Consider the following 20,683-nt stretch of genomic DNA (forward strand, 5'->3'; position numbering starts at 1 on the left):
TCATGGGGGACCCTAAAAGTCACCAGAGGTCACTGGGGGTCGCCAAAGGTCACTGGGGGTCACAGGGAGCCCCAAAGGTCACCAGGGGACACGAGGGGCCATAGGGGACCCCAAAAGTCACCAGAGGTCATGGGGGGTCATCAAAGGTCATGTGGGGTCCCCAAAGCTCATGGGGGGCCCCAAAGGTCATCGGGGGCTATGGGGGGGTTGTCAAAGGTCAGCAGGGGTCATGGGGGACCCCAAAAGACACCAGAGGTCACTGGGGGGTCACAGGGAGACCCCAAAGGTCATCAGAGGTCATGGGAGGACACCAAAGGTCATGGGAGGACACCAAAGGTCATGGGGGGGTCCCCAAAGGTCATCAGAGGTCATGAGGAGTCTCCAAAGGTCATGAGGGACCCTAAAGGTCATTGGGGGTCCTCAAAGGTCACCAAAGGTCATGTGGGGTTACAGGGGGGCCCCAAAAGTCCCCAGGGGTCATGGGGGGTCACCAAAGGTCATGGGAGGTCACCAAAGGTCATGGGGTGGCCACTGGGAGGGGGTTGGTGGCTTCTGGTGGCCACAGAGGGGACAAGGAATGGGGCAACTCCCAACCCCACCCAGATGCCACCAGCCGTGGCCACCTCACAGAGGGTCCAGTGGCCACCTCCCATCCCCTACTGGTCCCAGTAGCCACTGGGTGACCTCAGGTGGCCACAGGAGCCCCAAGGTGGCCACAGGAGCCTCGAGTGACCTCATGGTGGCCAAGGAAGGGATGAGGAACATGGTGGCACTTCCAACCCTCCCCAGGTGCCACCAGCTGTGGCCACCTCACAGAGGGTCCAGTAGCCACCTCCCATCCCCTACTGGTCCCAGTGGCCACTGGGTGACCTCAGGTGGCCACAGGAGCCTCGAGTGACCTCACGGTGGCCAAGGAAGGGATGAGGAACATGGTGTCACCACCAACTCTCCCCAGGTGCCACCAGCTGTGGCCACCTCACAAAGGGTCCAGTAGCCACCTCCCATCCCCTACTGGTCCCAGTAGCCCCGTGGTGGCCGCAGGTGGCCCCGGGCAGGGGGTCACAGGAAGTAGTCGGCCACGGGCTTCTTGGAGGGGATCCCACGTGTCTCCTGCGGCGCCGCCTCAAAGATGATGAACTCCTTCTGCAGGTGCTCGTCCAGCTCCAGGATGGCAGCCACGTTCCCACACCTGAGGGGACATTTGCATCTCATTTGCATATCATTTGCATGTCTTTAGCAGCTTGTTAGCCCACTAAGAGGCGTCTGCTGTCAATCCCCAGGATACAAACAGCTCCAGTCACCCCCTATGCCATTGTCTCACCCCAGTTACCACACCCAACCCTCTCTGCAGCTCATTTGCATGTCATTAGCATCTCATTTGCATGTCTCTAGCAGCTCATTTGCATTCCCTTAGCAGCTTGTTAGGTCACTAAGAGGCATCTGTTGTCCTCTCCCAGGTCAGAAACAGCTCCAGTCATCACCAGTGGCATCACCTAAGCCCACAGCTCTTGACTCCCCACCGTCAGCCCTCTCTGCATCTCATTTGCATCTCATTTGCATGTCACTAGCAGCTTGTTAGCTCCAGTCACCCCCTATGCCACTGTCTCACCCCAGTTACCAAACCCAACCCTCTCTGCAGCTCATTTGCATGTCATTAGCATCTCATTTGCATCTCATTTGCATGCCCTTGGCAGCTTGTTAGCTCACCAAGAGGTGTCTGTTGTCCTCTCCCAGGTCAGAAACAGCTCCACCCCAGAACCCTTCATCCCTTCACCCTCAACTTGCCAGTGCCTCATTAGCATCTCATTAGCATCTCGTTAGCATCTCATTAGCATTCTAACCCCCATCTGATGCGCATTCTCATGCTCAGAACCTCCCCCCTCACCACCCAAGACCTTCTCTCACCCCACAACCCCTCACTCCTCCATCTCCCCTCCCTATCCCTTGGCCTTCCCACTTCACCAGCAGCTTATTATCACCTCGTTAGCATCTCATTAGCATCTAATTAGTGTTCCAAGACCCACCTGAGCCCCATCCTCATGCTCAAAACCTCCCCCCTCACCACCCAAGACCTTCTCTCACCCCAGAACCCCTCACTCCTCCATCTCCCCTCCCTATCCCTTGGCCTTCCCACTTCACCAGCAGCTCATTATCACCGCTCATTATCACCTCGTTAGCATCTCATTAGCATCTAATTAGTGTTCCAACACCCACCTGAGCCCCATCCACGTGCTCAGAACCTCCCCCCTCACCACCCAAGACCTTCTCTCACCCCACAACCCTTCACCCCTCCATCTCCCCTCCCCACCCCAACCTGTCAGCGCCTCATTAGTATCTCATTATCATCTCATTAGCATCTAATTAGCATTCCAAGACCTGTCTGATGCCCATCCTCATGCTCAGAACCTCCCCACTCACCACCCAAGACCTTCTCCCACCCCATAACCCTTCACTCCTCCATCTCCCCTCCCTATCCCTTTTCCTTCCCACCTCGTCAGCACCTCATTAGCATCTCATTAGCATTCCAAGACCTGCCTGATGCGCATTCTCATGCTCAGAACCTCCCCACTCACCACCCAAGACCTTCTCCCACCCCAGAACCCTTCACCCCTCCATCTCCCCTCCCCACCCCACCTGGCCGGCGCCTCGTTAGCGCCTCATTAGCATCTCATTAGCACGTCATTAGCATGGCCTCACCGGTAGCAGTAGTTGGGGGCCGACCAGATGGTGAGCACGGTCTCGTTGAAGTGCCACTTGTAGCCCTCCATCACCAGCTGATGGGCCCTGCAGATCATGTCGATGTCGTTGGAGGCGTTGAACTGAGCCACCACGTCGCTGCCGAACAGGTACCCGGCGCCCCGCGGGGACACGCCCCAGCCCGTCGTGTCTGCGGGGACAGCGCCGTCAGCGGGACGCCACCGCCCTCCACCGGCCTCCACCGGCCACCACCGGCCACCAGCAGCCTCCAGTAGCCGCCAGCAGCCTCCAGTAGCCACCAGTAGCCAAGAGCAGCCTCCAGTAGCCACCAGCAGCCTCCAGTAGGCTCCAAAGACACCATGGAAACGTGGAACTCTGTGGCCTTCTGTGGCATGTCCTGGGCCCCAAAGGCACCATGGAAACGTGGAACTCTGTGGCCTTCTGTGGCATGTCCTGGGCCCCAAAGGCACCATGGAAACGTGGAACTCTGTGGCCTTCTGTGGCATGTCCTGGGCCCCAAAGGCACCATGGAAACGTGGGGCCCTGTGGCCTTCTGTGGCATGTCCTGGGCCCCAAAGGCACCATGGAAACGTGGGGCCCTGTGGCCTTCTGTGGCATGTCCTGGGCCCCAAAGGCACCATGGAAACCTGGGGCGCTGTGGCCTTCTGTGGCACTGCTCAGCACTGTCTCTCAAGTGTTTATCTGGTTTACACTCATTTACACCCACTCATTTAGCCACGCCCCCTCCCATAGCCACGCCCACTCCCATGGCCACGCCCCCTTTCATGGCCACGCCCGCTCCCATGGCCTGTCCCCTCCTATAGCCCCATCACCATAGTCCCGTCCCTCCCTTAGCCCCGCCCCCATAGCCACGCCCCTGCCATGGCCACGCCCCTTTAAACCCCACAGCCCAGCCCCACACCCCGTCTCTTCTCTAGCCCCGCCCCCTCTCTTAGCCCCTCCTCCTTCAAGCCCCGCCCCCTTTGCGTGGCCCCGCCCCCGCCCCTCCCCCACCACACCAGAGCCGGTTTTTTTGGACACATTTGGTTCTTTTTTTATCTAAAAAGGAGCAGAAACGGCGTCACAAAAAGCAACAAAACCCCAAAAACACGGGAGGGGGGGAGGGGAGGGGCCCCGGGGGGGGTCACCAGAGGTCACCGGGGGGGTCGCCAAAGGTCACAGGGAGCCCCAAAGGTCACCAGAGGTCATGGGGGACCCCAAAGGTCGCCAGAGGTCACTGGGGGTCATGGGGGACCCCAGAGGTCACCAGAGGTCATGGGGGACCCCAGAGGTCACCAGGGGACACAAGGGGCCATAGGGGACCCCAAAGGTCATGGGGGACCCTAAAAGTCACCAGAGGTCACTGGGGGTCGCCAAAGGTCACTGGGGGTCACAGGGAGCCCCAAAGGTCACCAGGGGACACGAGGGGCCATAGGGGACCCCAAAAGTCACCAGAGGTCATGGGGGACCCCAAAGATCATGAGAGGTCATGGGGGACCCTAAAAGTCACCAGAGGTCACTGGGGGTCACCAAAGGTCACCAGAGGTCATGGGGGTCGTCAAAGGTTACCAGAGGTCACGGGGGGTCATCAAAGGTCATGTGGGGTCCCCAAAGCTCATGGGGGGCCCCAAAGGTCATCGGGGGCTATGGGGGGGTTGTCAAAGGTCAGCAGGGGTCATGGGGGACCCCAAAAGACACCAGAGGTCACTGGGGGGTCACAGGGAGACCCCAAAGGTCATCAGAGGTCATGGGAGGACACCAAAGGTCATGTGGGGTTACAGGGGGGCCCCAAAAGTCCCCAGGGGTCATGAGGGGTCACCAAAGGTCATGGGAGGTCACCAAAGGTCATGGGGTGGCCACTGGGAGGGGGTTGGTGGCTTCTGGTGGCCACAGAGGGGACAAGGAATGGGGCAACTCCCAACCCCACCCAGATGCCACCAGCCGTGGCCACCTCACAGAGGGTCCAGTGGCCACCTCCCATCCCCTACTGGTCCCAGTAGCCACTGGGTGACCTCAGGTGGCCACAGGAGCCCCAAGGTGGCCACAGGAGCCTCGAGTGACCTCATGGTGGCCAAGGAAGGGATGAGGAACATGGTGGCACTTCCAACCCTCCCCAGGTGCCACCAGCTGTGGCCACCTCACAGAGGGTCCAGTAGCCACCCCTCATCCCCTACTGGTCCCAGTGGCCACTGGGTGACCTCAGGTGGCCACAGGAGCCTCGAGTGACCTCATGGTGGCCAAGGAAGGGATGAGGAACATGGTGTCACCACCAACTCTCCCCAGGTGCCACCAGCTGTGGCCACCTCACAAAGGGTCCAGTAGCCACCTCCCATCCCCTACTGGTCCCACTAGCCCCGTGGTGGCCGCAGGTGGCCCCGGGCAGGGGGTCACAGGAAGTAGTCGGCCACGGGCTTCTTGGAGGGGATCCCACGTGTCTCCTGCGGCGCCGCCTCAAAGATGATGAACTCCTTCTGCAGGTGCTCGTCCAGCTCCAGGATGGCAGCCACGTTCCCACACCTGAGGGGACATTTGCATCTCATTTGCATCTCATTTGCATGTCTCTAGCAGCTTGTTAGCCCACTAAGAGGCGTCTGTTGTAAATCCCCAGGTTACAAACAGCTCCAGTCACCCCCTATGCCATTGTCTCACCCCAGTTACCACACCCAACCCTCTCTGCAGCTCATTTGCATGTCATTAGCATCTCATTTGCATGTCTCTAGCAGCTCATTTGCATTCCCTTAGCAGCTTGTTAGGTCACTAAGAGGCATCTGTTGTCCTCTCCCAGGTCAGAAACAGCTCCAGTCATCACCAGTGGCATCACCTAAGCCCACAGCTCTTGACTCCCCACCGTCAGCCCTCTCTGCATCTCATTTGCATCTCATTTGCATGTCACTAGCAGCTTGTTAGCTCCAGTCACCCCCTATGCCACCGTCTCACCCCAGTTACCACACTCAACCCTCCCCGCTTCTCATTTGCATGTCATTAGCATCTCATTTGCATCTCGTTTGCATGCCCTTGGCAGCTTGTTAGCTCACCAAGAGGTGTCTGTTGTCCTCTCCCAGGTCAGAAACAGCTCCACCCCAGAACCCTTCATCCCTTCACCCTCAACTTGCCAGTGGCTCATTAGCATCTCATTAGCATCTCGTTAGCATCTCATTAGCATTCTAACCCCCATCTGATGCGCATTCTCATGCTCAGAACCTCCCCCCTCACCACCCAAGACCTTCTCTCACCCCAGAACCCCTCACTCCTCCATCTCCCCTCCCTATCCCTTGGCCTTCCCACTTCACCAGCAGCTTATTATCACCTCGTTAGCATCTCATTAGCATCTAATTAGTGTTCCAAGACCCACCTGAGCCCCATCCTCATGCTCAAAACCTCCCCCCTCACCACCCAAGACCTTCTCTCACCCCAGAACCCCTCACTCCTCCATCTCCCCTCCCTATCCCTTGGCCTTCCCACTTCACCAGCAGCTCATTATCACCGCTCATTATCACCTCGTTAGCATCTCATTAGCATCTAATTAGTGTTCCAACACCCACCTGAGCCCCATCCACGTGCTCAGAACCTCCCCCCTCACCACCCAAGACCTTCTCTCACCCCACAACCCTTCACCCCTCCATCTCCCCTCCCCACCCCAACCTGTCAGCGCCTCATTAGTATCTCATTATCATCTCATTAGCATCTAATTAGCATTCCAAGACCTGTCTGATGCCCATCCTCATGCTCAGAACCTCCCCACTCACCATCCAAGACCTTCTCTCACCCCATAACCCTTCACTCCTCCATCTCCCCTCCCTATCCCTTTTCCTTCCCACCTCGTCAGCACCTCATTAGCACCTCATTAGCATCTCATTAGCATTCCAAGACCTGCCTGATGCGCATTCTCATGCTCAGAACCTCCCCACTCACCACCCAAGACCTTCTCCCACCCCAGAACCCTTCACCCCTCCATCTCCCCTCCCCACCCCACCTGGCCGGCGCCTCGTTAGCGCCTCATTAGCATCTCATTAGCACGTCATTAGCATGGCCTCACCGGTAGCAGTAGTTGGGGGCCGACCAGACGGTGAGCACGGTCTCGTTGAAGTGCCACTTGTAGCCCTCCATCACCAGCTGATGGGCCCTGCAGATCATGTCGATGTCGTTGGAGGCGTTGAACTGAGCCACCACGTCGCTGCCGAACAGGTACCCGGCGCCCCGCGGGGACACGCCCCAGCCCGTCGTGTCTGCGGGGACAGCGCCGTCAGCGGGACGCCACCGCCCTCCACCGGCCTCCACCGGCCACCACCGGCCACCAGCAGCCTCCAGTAGCCGCCAGCAGCCTCCAGTAGCCACCAGTAGCCACCAGCAGCCTCCAGTAGCCACCAGCAGCCTCCAGCAGCCACCAGTAGCCACCAGCAGCCTCCAGTAGGCTCCAGCAGCCACCAGGAGCCATTAGTAGGCTCCAGTAGCCTCCAGTAGCCACCAGAAGCCACCAGTAGCCTCCAGTAGCCACTAGGAGCCATTAGTAGGCTCCAGTAGCCTCCAGTAGCCACCAGAAGCCACCATTAGCCACCAGGAGCCACCAGTAGCCATTAGTAGCCACCAGTATCGTCCCATAGCCACCAGGAGCCATTAGTAGCCACCATTAGCCACCAGGAGCCACCAGTAGCCATTAGTAGCCACCAGTATCCTCCCATAGCCACCAGGAGCCATTAGTAGCCACCAGTAGCCACCAGGAGCCACCAGTAGCCATTAGTAGCCACCAGTATCCTCCCATAGCCACCAGCAGTCATTAGTAGGTTCCAGTAGCCACCAGCAGCCATTAGTAAGCTCCAGTAGCCACCAGTAGCCACTAGTAGGCTCCAGTAGCCACCAGTAGACACCAGTAGCCATTAGTAAGCTCCAGTAGCCACCAGTAGCCATTAGTAGCCACCAAGAGCCATTAGTAGCCTCCAGTAGCCACCAGTAGAGACCAGTAGCCATTAGTAGGCTCCAGGAGCCACCAGTAGACACCAGTAGCCATTAGTAAGCTCCAGTAGCCACCAGGAGCCATTAGTAGCCTCCAGTAGCCACCAGTAGCCATTAGTAGGCTCCAGTAGCCACCAGTAGACACCAGCAGCCTCCAGTAGCCACCAGTAGCCATTAGTAGCCACCAGGAGCCATTAGTAGGCTCCAGGAGCCTCCAGTAGCCATTAGTAGGCTCCAGTAGCCACCAGTAGAGACCAGTAGCCATTAGCAGGCTCCAGTAGCCACCAGTAGCCATTAGTAGGCTCCAGGAGCCACCAGCAGACTCCAGTAGCCACCAGTAACCCCCAGTAGCCACCAGTAACCCCAAGGTAGTCAAGGAACACTTGTGGAACCCAACACCATCTCCAACCCTCTCCAGATGCCACCAGCTGTGGCCACCTCACAGAGGGACCCAGTGGCCACCCCCTATCCCTACTGGTCCCAGTGGCCCCCAGTTGCTCCCAGCAGCCACCAGTAGCTCCCAGCATCCTCCAGTAGCCACCAGTAACCCCATGGTGGTCAACAAACAGTTGAGGAACCCAACACCATCTCCAACCATCCCCAGGTGCCACCAGCTGTTGCCACCTCACAGAGGGACCCAGTGGCCACCCCCCATCTCTACTGGTCCCAGTGGCCCCCAGTTGCTCCCAGCAGCCACCAGCAGCCCCCCAGTATCCCCCAGTAGCCACCAGTAACCCCATGATAGACAAGGAACCATTGAGGAACCCAACGGCATCTCCAACCCTCCCCAGATGCCACCAGCTGTGGCCACCTCACAGAGGGACCCAGTGGCCACCTCCCATCCCTACTGGTCCCAGTAGCCACCAGTAGCCCCCTAGTAGCCCCCCAGTGGCCACCAGTAGCCCCCCAGTAGCCACCAGTAACCCCATGGTGGTCAACAAACAGTTGAGGAACCAACGGCATCTCCAACCCTCCCCAGATGCCACGAGCTGTGGCCACCTCACAGAGGGACCCAGTGGCCACCTCCCATCCCTACTGGTCCCAGTAGCCACCAGTAGCTCCCAGCAGCCTCCAGTAGCCCCCAGTAACTCGATGGTGGACAAGGAACAGTTGAGGAACCCAACACCATCTCCAACCCTCCCCAGATGCCACCAGCTGTGGCCACCTCACAGAGGGACCCAGTGGCCACCCCCCATCCCTACTGGTCCCAGTGGCCACCAGTAGCTCCCAGTAGCCACCAGTGGCCTCCAGTAGCCACCAGTAACCCCATGGTGATCAACAAACAGTTGAGGAACCCAACGGCATCTCCAGCCCTCCCCAGATGCCACCAGCTGTGGCCACCTCACAGAGGAACCTAGTGGCCACCTCCCATCCCTACTGGTCCCAGTAGCCCCCAGTTGCTCCCAGCAGCCCCCAGTAGCCCCCCAGTATCCCCCAGTGGCCCGGGCCCGGCTCACCCTCGGGGTCGGACCAGAGCAGGTCGCACATGGGCCCGTCGTGGGGCACCTCCTGCTTGCGGTCGATGGTGCGGATCTGGTCCAGTGTCTGGATGGAGGGCGACAGGCCCCCGTGCACACAGAAGATCTGGAGGGGAAGGAGCTCATTTGCATCTCATTTGCATCTCATTTGCATGCCCAACCAGTGGCCTGATTGGCCAAGAGGTCTTCTAGTCCCTTCATGTCATTTGCATCTCATTAAATAGCAGCAGGTGACTGTGGAGTGTCCCAAACACCAGTTGCTATGTGTCACTAACAGCTCATTAGCATATCATTATCATCTCATTAGCATGGCATAAGTTCCCCGAGCCCTCACGTGCTTCCACCTTTACCAGCATCTCATTAACATCTCATAACCATCTTATAAGAATGTCCAACAGTGCTCCATGAATTCCACAGCCAGCTGGGGAGTGTCACTAACACCTCATTAGCATCTCATTAGCATCTCATTATCACTCTAACGAGCCTTTAGGGTGTTCTAAGCTGCCCCACAATGGCAAAGACACCTTGGAGAGAACCAAGCTGGTGTCATATCCTTCCCCAAAACACCTTCCTATGCCTTAGCAGCTCATTTCCTGCCCCTTGCATCTCATTATCATCTCATTTGCATCTCATTATCACCCCCTAACGACTCTATAGGGTGTTCTAAGCTGCCCCACGATGGCAACAGACCCTGAGACACCTTGGAGTGACCCAGGTTGGTGTCATAACATTCCCCAAAACACTTTCCTACGCCTTAGTAGCTCCTTTCCTGCTCCTTGCATGACATTAGCATCTCATTAGCATCTCATTACAACCTCCTAATGAGCCTTTAGTGTGTTCTAAGCTGCCCCACGATGGCAAACAGAGCCTGAGAGACCCAAGTTGATGCCATAACCTCACCCAAAACACCTTCCTATGCCTTAGCAGCTCCTTCCCGCTCCTTGCATGCCATTAGCATCTCATTAGCATCTCATTACAACCCTCTAATGAGCCTTCACTGTGTTCTAAGCTGCCCCATGACGGCAAACAGCCCCTGAGACACCTTGGAGAGACCCAGGTTGGTGTCATAACATCCCCCAAAACAACTTCCTAAGCCTTAGCAGCTCCTTTCCTGCTCCTTGCATGCCATTAGCATCTCATTAGCATCCCATTATCACCCCTTAACGAGCCTTTAGTGTGTTCTAAGCTGCCCCACAATGGCAAAGACACCCCGAAGGACCCTGCAGAGACCCAAGTTGATGCCAGAACCTCCCCCAAAACACCTTCCTATGCCTTAGCAGCTCCTTTCCTGCTCCTTGCATGCCATTAGCATCTCATTAACATCTCATTATCGCCCCCTTAGTGTGTTCTAAGCTGCCCCACGATGGGCAAACAGCCCCTGAGACACCTGCAGACATCGAAGCCTCCACCACAACCTCCCCCTAGAGATCCCCATCCCTCCTGGGGCTCATTAGCATGTGATTAGCATGTGATTAGCATGCGGTTAGCAGGACCTTGCCGTCGATGATGGCCGAGAGGCTGAGGTAGTCGAAGATCTCGGTGCAGTAGCGCCACACGGTGACGGAGCCGTACTTGCGCAGACACTCGTCGTAGAAGCCGTAAACCTGCGTGATCTGGCGGCTCTCGTGGTTGCCCCGGATCAGGGTGATGCGGTCGGGGTAGCGCACCTGGGAGGCATTTGCATCTCATTTGCATCTCATTACATATGCTGTGCACAGCCTGAGTTGCTCACTGACAGCCCCAACCCCCCGTACGACATCTGCATCTCATTAGCAGTCACTAGTAGGAGCCAATGTGCTCACAACACATATTCACATGGTCCTGGCTCATTAGCATCTCATTAGCATCTCATTACATAAGCTATTCACAGCCCCAGTTGCTCACTGACAGCCCCAAGCTCCTGCATGACATCTGCATCTCATTAGCAATCAGTAAGAGAACCCAACATGTTCACAACACACACGTGTGCTTCTGCTTCTGGCTCATTAGCATCTCATTAACATCTCATTACATAAGCTATGCACAGTCTCAGTTGCTTTCAGGGAGCTCCAACCTCCTGAGTGTCATCTGCATCTCATTAGAAGCTCCTGACAGAACCCACAGTGTTCACAACACACATACTCTTCTGCTTTTGGCTCATTAGCATCTCATTTGCATCTCATTACATATCCTTTGCACAGTCTCAGTTGCTCCCAGAGTGCTCCAACCTCCCCCATGTCATCTGCATCTCATTAGCAGTCACTAGTAGGACTCACTGTGCTCACAACACACATACTCTTGTGGTCCTGGCTCATTAGCATCTCACTAGCATCTCATCAGCATCTCATCACATATCCTTTGCACAGCCTGAGTTGCTCTCAGAGTGCTCCAACCTCCCCCATGTCATCTGCATCTCATTAGCAGTCACTTAGAGAAGCCAAAGTGTTCACAACTCACATGATTCCTGTCCTGACTCATCTGCATCTCATTAGCATCTCATTACATATGCTTTGCACGGCCTCAGTTGCTCACTGACAGCTTCAATCCCTGCATGTTATCTGCATCTCATTAGCAACACACGTGTGCTTCTGCTTCTGGCTCATTTGCATGTCATTAGCATCTCATTACATTAGTAGTCACTAAGTGAATCCCTCCTGGGCTGCACTGCACACTCCCCACACCCTTCCATGTCATTAGCATCTAATTAACATCTCATTAGCATCTCATTAGCAGTGACCTTTTCGCTCCCAGCTGCAGAAGCCTCACCCCAGGGTTCTGTGACACTGTGCTACCCCCTCCTTAGCATCTCATTAGCATCCCATGGGCTGCCCTGTGGGTTCCCCCTGCCCTTGCATGCCATTAGCATCTCATTAGCATCTCATTAGGAGTGACACCTTCACTCCCAGCTGCAGAACCCTGACCCCAGGGTTCTGTGACAGTGCTACCCCCTCCTTACCCCCCATTAGCATCTCATTAGCACCCCATGGGCTGCCCTGTGCACTCCCCCCACCCTTGCATGTCATTAGCATGCATCTCATTAGCATCTCATTAGCATGCCATTAGCAGGGCGCCACCTTGAGGGCCAGCAGCAGCAGGAAGGTCTCCACGCTGTAGAAGCCACGATCCACGAAGTCGCCCATGAACAGGTAATTGGTCTCGGGGACATCGCCCCCCACCTGAGGCCGGGGCAGAAACGGGGGTCAGGGGGCACTTGGGGGGCAGTTATGGGCTGGGGGGGCACTTGGGGGTCAGGGGGGCACTTGGGGGTCAGTTGGGGGTCTGGGGGCACTTGGGGGGCTGAGGGGGAAGTTGGGGGGCACTGGGGCAGGTTGGGGTCAGGGGGGGCACTTGGGGGTCAGTTATGGGTTGGGGGGGCAGTTGGGGGTCTGGGGGCACTTGGGGGTAACTTGGGGGGCTGAGGGGGGTACCTGGGGGTCGGGGGGAGAGTTGGGGGTTTGGAAGGTGGTTGGGGGTCAGTTGTGGGCTGGGGGGGCACTTGGGGGTCTGGGGGGGCATTTGGGGGGCACTTGGGGGGCTGAGGGGGGGCAGTATGGGGTCTTGGGGGCAGTTGGGGACAAGGGGGTGCACTTGGGGGTCTGGGGGGGGCACTTGGGGGTCTGGGGGGGCACTTGGGGGTCTGGGGGGGCACTTGGTCTGGGGGGCAGTTATGGGCTGGAGGGCACTTGGGGGGCACTGGGACAGGTTGGGGTCTGGGGAGGGCAGTTGTGGACAAGGGGGGCAGTTGGGGGTCAGGGGGCACTTGGGGGGCACTTGGGGGTCTGGGGGGCAGTTGGGGGTCAGTTATGAGCTGGGGGGTGGCTGGAGGTCAGGGGGGCAGTTGGGGGACTGAGGGGGAAGTTGGGCACTGGGGCAGGTTGGGGGTTGGGGGGGCAGTTGAGGGTCTGGGGGGGCACTTGGGGGGCTGAGGGGGAAGTTGGGGGGCACTGGGGCAGGTTGGGGTCTGGGGGGCAGTTGGGGACAAGGGGGTGCACTTGGGGGTCTGGGGGGGCACTTGGGGGTCTGGGGGGCAGTTATGGGCTGCAGGGGGCACTTGGGGGGCACTGGGACAGGTTGGAGTCTGGGGAGGGCAGTTGGGGGTCAGGGGGCACTTGGGGGTCAGGGGGCACTTGGGGGGCACTTGGGGGGAAGTTGGGGGTCAGTTACGGGCTGGGAGGGCACTTGGGGGTCAGGGGGCACTTGGGGGTCTGGGGGCACTTGGGGGGAAGTTGGGGGGCACTGGGACAGGTTGGAGTCTGGGGAGGGCAGTTGGGGGGCACTTGGGGGCACTTGGGGGGTGGTTGGGGGTCAGTTATGGGCTGGGGGGCAGTTGGGGGTCTGGGGGGCAGTTGGGGGTCAGTTATGGGCTGGGGGGCACTTGGGGGTCAGTTATGGGCTGGGGGGGCACTTGGGGGTCAGGGGGCACTTGGAAGGAAGTTGGGGGGCACTGGGGCAGATTGGAGTCTGGGGAGGGCAGTTGGGGACAAGGGGGGCAGTTGGGGGTCAGGGGGCACTTGGGGGGCACTTGGGGGTCTGGGGGGAGTTGGGGGTCAGTTATGAGCTGGGGGGTGGTTGGAGGTCAGGGGGGGCAGTTGGGGGGCACTGGGGCAGGTTGGGGGTTGGGGGGCAGTTGGGGGTCAGTTGTGAGTCAGTTATGGGTCAGTTGTGGGTCAGTTATGGGTCAGCTGTGGGTCACTGTGGGTCAGTTATGGGTCAGTTATGGGTCACTTGTGGGTCAGTTATGGGTCAGCTGTGGGTCAGTTATGGGTCAGTTATGGGTCACTTGTGGGTCAGTTGTGGGTCAGCTGTGGGTCAGTTATGGGTCAGCTGTGGGTCACTTGTGGGTCAGTTATGGGTCAGTTATGGGTCAGCTGTGGGTCAGCTGTGGGTCACTTGTGGGTCAGCTGTGGGTCACTGTGGGTCAGTTATGGGTCAGTTATGGGTCAGTTATGGGTCAGTTATGGGTCAGTTATGGGTCAGCTGTGGGTCACTTGTGGGTCAGTTGTGGGTCAGCTGTGCGTCAGTTATGGGTCAGTTGTGGGTCAGTTATGGGTCAGCTGTGGGTCAGTTATGGGTCAGTTATGGGTCAGTTATGGGTCAGCTGTGGGTCAGTTGTGGGTCAGCTGTGGGTCAGTTATGGGTCAGCTGTGGGTCACTTGTGGGTCAGTTATGGGTCAGTTATGGGTCAGCTGTGGGTCAGCTGTGGGTCACTTGTGGGTCAGCTGTGGGTCAGCTGTGGGTCAGTTATGGGTCAGCTGTGGGTCACTTGTGGGTCAGTTGTGGGTCAGCTGTGCGTCAGTTATGGGTCAGTTGTGGGTCAGTTATGGGTCAGCTGTGGGTCAGTTATGGGTCAGTTGTGGGTCAGTTATGGGTCAGCTGTGGGTCAGTTGTGGGTCACTTGTGGGTCACTTGTGGGTCACTTGTGGGTCTCACCCTGAACAGCTCCTTGAGGTCGTAGAACTGCCCGTGAATGTCACCACACACCTGCCCCACGGACACAGCGCTCACAGCTGCCCCACAGCTGCCCCACACATCCCAGCCCCACACCCTGCCCCACATATCCCACCCTGCCCCACAGCTGCCCCACACATCCCAGCCCCACACCCTGCCCCACACATCCCAGCCCCACACATCCCACCCTGCCCCACACCCTGCCCCACACATCCCCCCTGCCCCACAGCTGCCCCACACATCCCAGCCCCACACCCTGCCCCACACCCTGCCCCACACATTCCACCCTGCCCCACAGCTGCCCCACACATCCCAGCCCCACACCCTGCCCCACATATCCCCCCTGCCCCACACATCCCACCCTGCCCCACAGCTGCCCCACACATCCCAGCCCCACACCCTGCCCCACACATCCCCCCTGCCCCACACATCCCACCCTGCCCCACAGCTGCCCCACACATCCCAGCCCCACACCCTGCCCCACACCCTGCCCCACACATCCCACCCTGCCCCACAGCTGCCCCACACATCCCAGCCCCACACCCTGCCCCACACATCCCCCCTGCCCCACACATCCCACCCTGCCCCACAGCTGCCCCACACATCCCAGCCCCACACCCTGCCCCACACATCCCCCCTGCCCCACACATTCCACCCTGCCCCACAGCTGCCCCACACATCCCAGCCCCACACCCTGCCCCACACATCCCCCCTGCCCCACACATTCCACCCTGCCCCACAGCTGCCCCACACATCCCAGCCCCACACCCTGCCCCACACATCCCCCCTGCCCCACACATTCCACCCTGCCCCACAGCTGCCCCACACATCCCAGCCCCACACATCCCACCCTGCCCCACACATCCCAGCCCCACACCCTGCCCCACACATCCCCCCTGCCCCACACATCCCACCCTGCCCCACAGCTGCCCCACACATCCCAGCCCCACACCCTGCCCCACACATCCCACCCTGCCCCACACATCCCACAGCTGCCCCACAGCTGCCCCATAGACTGCCCCACACCTGCCCCACGGACATGGCTCTAACCTCTGCCCCACATGCGGCCCCACACATCTCACCCTGCCCCACATCTCACCCTGCCCCACATCCCACCCCAGCCCCACATCCCACCCTGCCCCACACATCCCACCCCTGCCCCACATCCCAGTCTCACATCCCACCCCGCTCCCTGCCCCACACATCCCCCCCAGCCCCACATTCCTGCCCCACACATCCCAGCCCCACACATCCCAGCCCCACACATCCCAGCCCCACACATGCCTGCCCCACATCCCAGCCCCACTCCCTGCCCCACACATCCCAGCCCCACACCCCAGCCCCACACATCCAGCCCCACTCCCTGCCCCACACATCCCAGCCCCACACATGCCTGCCCCACATCCCAGCCCCATACATCCCAGCCCCACACCCTGCCCCATACATCCCAGCCCCACACCCTGCCCCACATCCCAGCCCCATACATCCCAGCCCCACACCCTGCCCCATACATCCCAGCCCCACACCCTGCCCCACACATCCAGCCCCACATCCCAGCCCCACATCCAGCCCCACCCCCGGCCCCACATCCCTGCCCCACACTTCTCCCCCAGTCCCACCCACAGCCCCAAATCCCAGCCCCACATCCAGCCCCACACCACAGGCCAGCCCCACATCCCCCCCTGCCCCACATCCCTGCCCCACACATCCCAGCCCCACACATTCCCCCCAGCCCCACACCCCAGCCCCACACCCCAGCCCCACACATCCCAGCCCCACATCCCCCCTGCCCCACACATCCCAGCCCCACACACCCCACTCCCAGCCCCACACCCAGCCCCACATCCCTGCCCCACACATCCCAGCCCCACACATCCAGCCCCACATATCCCAGCCCCACATCCCTGCCCCACCCATCCCTGCCCCACACATCCAGCCCCACACATCCAGCCCCACATCCCTGCCCCACCCATCCCTGCCCCACACATCCAGCCCCACACATCCAGCCCCACATCCCTGCCCCACCCATCCCTGCCCCACACATCCCAGCCCCACACATCCCCCCCTGCCCCACACATCCCCCCCGCCCCACACATCCCCCCCTGCCCCACATCCACCTTATTCCCCCCTGCCCCACATCCCACCCCACTCCCTGCCCCACACATCCCAGCCCCACATATCCCAGCCCCACATCCCACCCCACACCCCAGCCCCAGACATCCCACTCCCTGCCCCACACATCCCCCCCTGCCCCACACATCCAGCCCCACACATCCCAGCCCCACACATCCCCCCCAGCCCCACACATCCCAGCCCCACACATCCCACTCCCTGCCCATCTCACCCCACATCCCTGCCCCACACATCCCAGCCCCACATCCCCCCCTGCCCCACACATCCAGCCCCACATATCCCAGTCCCACACCCCAGCCCCACATCCCTGCCCCACACATCCCTGCCCCACACATCCAGCCCCACATTCCCCCCTGCCCCACACATCCAGCCCCACACCCAGCCCCACTCACGGTGACGGGCGAATCCACCCTCTGCACGTTGCTCTCCTCCACCAGGATCTCCCTGAGCGACCCACAGCAGCCCCATCAGTGCCCCAGCCCCACTAATTACCCCCAGGGGCTCTTAATTACCCCCAGGAGACCTTAATTACCCCCTGAGGATGTTAATTACCCCCTGAGGATGTTAATTAGCCCCTAGAGCTGCTAATTAGCCCCTGAGTTGTTAATTGATCCCCTGGTCTGAGCACTCAGAGCCTTCACCTCAGTCCAAGTGCTGAGCTCCCAGGGACCAAACCCCACTCAACCCCCCCCAGCCTCACTAATTACCTCCAGGACAGTGTTAATTACCCCCTGAGGATGTTAATTACCCTCTAAAGGTGCTAATTAGCCCCTGGGTTGTTAATGAATCACCTCCCTGGGCTCTCAGGGCTTTGCTTCCCCTCCCTCTGCTCAGCTCCCAGGGACCAAACCCCACCCAACCCCACCCCCACTAATTACCCCCAGGAGAGTGTTAATTACCCCCTGAGGATATTAATTACCCCCTGAGGATGCTAACTAGCCTCTAAAGATGCTAATTAGCCCCTGGGTTGTTAATGAATCCCCTGGTCTGAGCACTCAGAGCCTTCACCTCAGTCCAAGTGCTGAGCTCCCAGGGACCAAACCCCACTCAACCCCCCCCAGCCCCACTAATTACCTCCATGACAGTGTTAATTACCCCCTGAGGATGTTAATTACCCCCTAAGGATGTTAATTAGCCCCTAGGGATGCTAATTAGCCCCTGGGTTGTTAATGAATCACCTCCCTGGGCTCTCAGGGCTTTGCTTCCCCTCCCTCTGCTCAGCTCCCAGGGACCAAACCCCCCCCAACCCCCCCCCCCATCCCCACTAATTACCCCCAGGAGAGTGTTAATTACCCCCTGAGGATGTTAATTAGCCCCTAGGGATGCTAATTAGCCCCTGAGTTGTTAATTGATCTCCTGGTCTGAGCACTCAGAGCCTTCACCTCAGTCCAAGTGCTGAGCTCCCAGGGACCAAACCCCACTCAACCCCCCCCAGCCTCACTAATTACCTCCAGGACAGTGTTAATTACCCCCTGAGGATGTTAATTACCCTCTAAAGGTGCTAATTAGCCCCTGGGTTGTTAATGAATCACCTCCCTGGGCTCTCAGGGCTTTGCTTCCCCTCCCTCTGCTCAGCTCCCAGGGACCAAACCCCCCCCAACCCCCCCCCCATCCCCACTAATTACCCCCAGGAGAGTGTTAATTACCCCCTGAGGATATTAATTACCCCCTGAGGATGCTAACTAGCCTCTAAAGATGCTAATTAGCCCCTGGGTTGTTAATGAATCCCCTGGTCTGTCTGAGCACTCAGAGCCTTCACCTCAGTCCAAGTGCTGAGCTCCCAGGGACCAAACCCCACTCAATCCCCCCCCCACTCCCCCCAATTACCCCCAGGACAGTGTTAATTACCCCCTGAGGATGTTAATTACCCCCTGAGGATGTTAATTAGCCTCTAAAGGTGCCAATTAGCCCCTGGGTTGTTAATTGATCACCTCCCTGGGCTCTCAGGGCTTTGCTTCCCCTCCCTCTGCTCAGCTCCCAGGCCCCAAACCCCCCCCACCCCCCCCCCACCCCCCCAATTACCCCCAGGGGCCGTTAATTAGCCGCGGGGGCGCTAATGAGGCGTGAGGGCCGTTAATGACCCACCTGGCCTTGGCACACAGGGCCTTGACCTCGCTCTCCTTGATGAGCTCGCAGCGCCGCAGCTGCTCGATCTGCCGGTCCAGCTCGCTCAGCTCCCCCATGGCCCCCGGCCACGCCCCCGGCCACGCCCCCTGCGGCAGCATGAGCGCTGATTGGCTGGGGGACACGGCCTCATGGCCATTGGCCACGCCCCCATTGCTATGGCCACGCCCCCTGCGCCTGGCCACGCCCCCTGCGGCAGCACGCGCGCTGATTGGCTGGGGACACGGCCTCATTGCCATTGGCCACGCCCCCATTGCTATGGCCACGCCCCCTGCGCCTGGCCACGCCCCCTGCGGCAGCATGAGCGCTGATTGGCTGGGGGACACGGCCTCATTGCCATTGGCCACGCCCCCTGCGCCTGGCCACGCCCCCTGCGGCAGCACGCGCGCTGATTGGCCGAGGGACACGGCCCCATGGCCATTGGCCACTCCCCCATGGTCATTGGCCACGCCCCCTGTCCATTGACCACGCCCCCATGTCCATTGGCCACGTCCCCATTGTCATTGGCCACGCCCCTATGGTCATTGGCCACTCCCCCATGGCCATTGGCCACGTCCCCATTGTCATTGGCCACGCCCCTATGGTCATTGGCCACTCCCCCACGGTCATTGGCCACGTCCCCATTGTCATTGGCCACGCCCCTATGGTCATTGGCCACTCCCCCACGGTCATTGGCCACGTCCCCATTGTCATTGGCCACGCCCCCATGTCCATTGGCCACGTCCTCAATGTCATTGGTCATGCCCCCATGTCCATTGGCCACGCCCCCATTGTCGTTGGCCACGCCCCCATGTCCATTGGCCACGCCCCCATGGTCATTGGCCACGCCCCGTGGTCATTGGCCACGCCCCCATGGTCATTGGCCACGCCCCCAGGCCGGGAGCCACCGGGAATGGTCGGGGGGGGGGGGGGGAGGGTGGTTTAAGGGGTTGGTGGTTGGTGGCCACTTCAGAGGGGTCAGTGGCCACCTCTAGAGGGTCAGTGGCCACTTCAAAGGGGTCAGTGGCCACCTCTGAGGGGTCAGTAGCCACCTCTAGGGGCTCAGTAGCCACAATAGAAGGGTCAGTAGCCACCTCTAAGGGCTCAGTAGCCACCTCTAGAGGTCAGTCACCACCTCAGTGGCCACCCCCAGGGGCTCAGTGGCCACCTCTAAGGGCTCAGTAGCCACCTCAGGGGGGTCAGTGGCCACATTGGGAGGCTCAGCAGCCACCTCTAATGGGTAAGTGGCCACTTCAAGGGGGGGTTAGACCCTTCCAGAGATCAGTGGCCACCTCAGGGGGGTCGGTAGCCACTTCTAACAGGTCAGTGGCCACCTCTAGAGACTCAGTAGCCACCTCTAGAGGTCAGTAGCCACCTCTAACAGGTCAGTGGCCACCTCAGGGTGGTAAGTGGCCACCTCTAAGGGCTCAGTAGCCACCTTAGAAGGGTCAGTAGCCACTTTAAAGAGGTCAGTGGCCACCTCTAGAGGGCAGTAGCCACCTTAGAAGGTTCAGTAGCCACCCCCAGGGGCTCAGTGGCCACCTCTAAGGGCTCAGTAGCCACCTCAGGGGGGTCAGTGGCCACCTCTAACAGGTCAGTAGCCACCTCTAAGGGCTCAGTAGCCAGCTTAAGAGGGTCAGTGGCCACCTCAGGGGTGGGGTTGGACCCTCCTAGAGGTCAGTGGCCACCTCAGAGGAGTCAGTAGCCACCTCTAGGGACTCAGTAGCCACCTCTAGAGGTCAATAGCCCACTTAGAAGGGTCAGTGGCCACCTCTAACAGGTCAGTGGCCACCTCAGAGGAGTCAGTAGCCACACTGGGAGGCTCAGTAGCCACCTCTAATGGGTAAGTGGCCACTTCAAGGGGGGGTTAGACCCTCCCAGAGATCAGTGGCCAC

General features: G+C 59.5%; 2 protein-coding genes across 3 annotated transcripts; both read right to left on the bottom strand.

The window, feature by feature from the left end:
- Positions 1-441: 441 nt before the first annotated feature.
- On the bottom strand, positions 442-3,203 carry LOC133629563 (serine/threonine-protein phosphatase 4 catalytic subunit B-like). The gene is made up of 2 exons (XM_062020200.1): positions 2,698-3,203; positions 442-1,189 (listed from the first exon to the last, which is right to left on the bottom strand). The coding sequence occupies exons 1-2, from the start codon at positions 3,201-3,203 to the stop codon at positions 1,060-1,062; spliced, it is 636 nt and encodes a 211-aa protein (XP_061876184.1). The 3' UTR covers positions 442-1,059.
- A 611-nt stretch (positions 3,204-3,814) lies between these two features.
- PPP4C (protein phosphatase 4 catalytic subunit) lies at positions 3,815-18,896 on the bottom strand. Of its 2 annotated transcripts, XM_062020192.1 has the most exons (8): positions 18,771-18,896; positions 17,078-17,129; positions 14,535-14,585; positions 12,179-12,280; positions 10,619-10,792; positions 9,105-9,231; positions 6,734-6,923; positions 3,815-5,214 (listed from the first exon to the last, which is right to left on the bottom strand). In XM_062020192.1, exons 1-8 carry the CDS (start codon positions 18,866-18,868, stop codon positions 5,085-5,087), a joined length of 924 nt encoding a protein of 307 aa, XP_061876176.1. In that variant the 5' UTR covers positions 18,869-18,896; the 3' UTR covers positions 3,815-5,084. The 2 variants fall into 2 exon arrangements, with proteins under 2 accessions (XP_061876176.1, XP_061876175.1); XM_062020191.1 differs by lacking the exon at positions 14,535-14,585 and having other exon boundaries at positions 18,771-18,891.
- Positions 18,897-20,683: the final 1,787 nt, after the last annotated feature.

The sequence above is a fragment of the Colius striatus genome, unplaced genomic scaffold (genome assembly GCF_028858725.1).
Source record: "Colius striatus isolate bColStr4 unplaced genomic scaffold, bColStr4.1.hap1 scaffold_68, whole genome shotgun sequence".
NCBI classification, from domain to species: domain Eukaryota; kingdom Metazoa; phylum Chordata; class Aves; order Coliiformes; family Coliidae; genus Colius; species Colius striatus.

What these genes read in the sequence shown, in the direction of transcription:
- PPP4C (XM_062020192.1), bottom strand. Translation starts at nt 18,868, where the DNA reads ATGGGGGAGCTGAGCGAGCTGGACCGGCAGATCGAGCAGCTGCGGCGC. An exon ending in GCCCTGTGTGCCAAGGCCAG is followed by an intron (nt 17,130 to 18,770) that starts GTGGGTCATTAA and finishes TGGGTCGCTCAG; the next exon opens with GGAGATCCTGGTGGAGGAGA. An exon ending in GCTCTGGTCCGACCCCGAGG is followed by an intron (nt 6,924 to 9,104) that starts GTGAGCCGGGCC and finishes CTGTCCCCGCAG; the next exon opens with ACACGACGGGCTGGGGCGTG.
- LOC133629563 (XM_062020200.1), bottom strand. Translation starts at nt 3,203, where the DNA reads ATGCCACAGAAGGCCACAGAGTTCCACGTTTCCATGGTGCCTTTGGGG. An exon ending in GCCCCCAACTACTGCTACCG is followed by an intron (nt 1,190 to 2,697) that starts GTGAGGCCATGC and finishes ATGTCCCCTCAG; the next exon opens with GTGTGGGAACGTGGCTGCCA.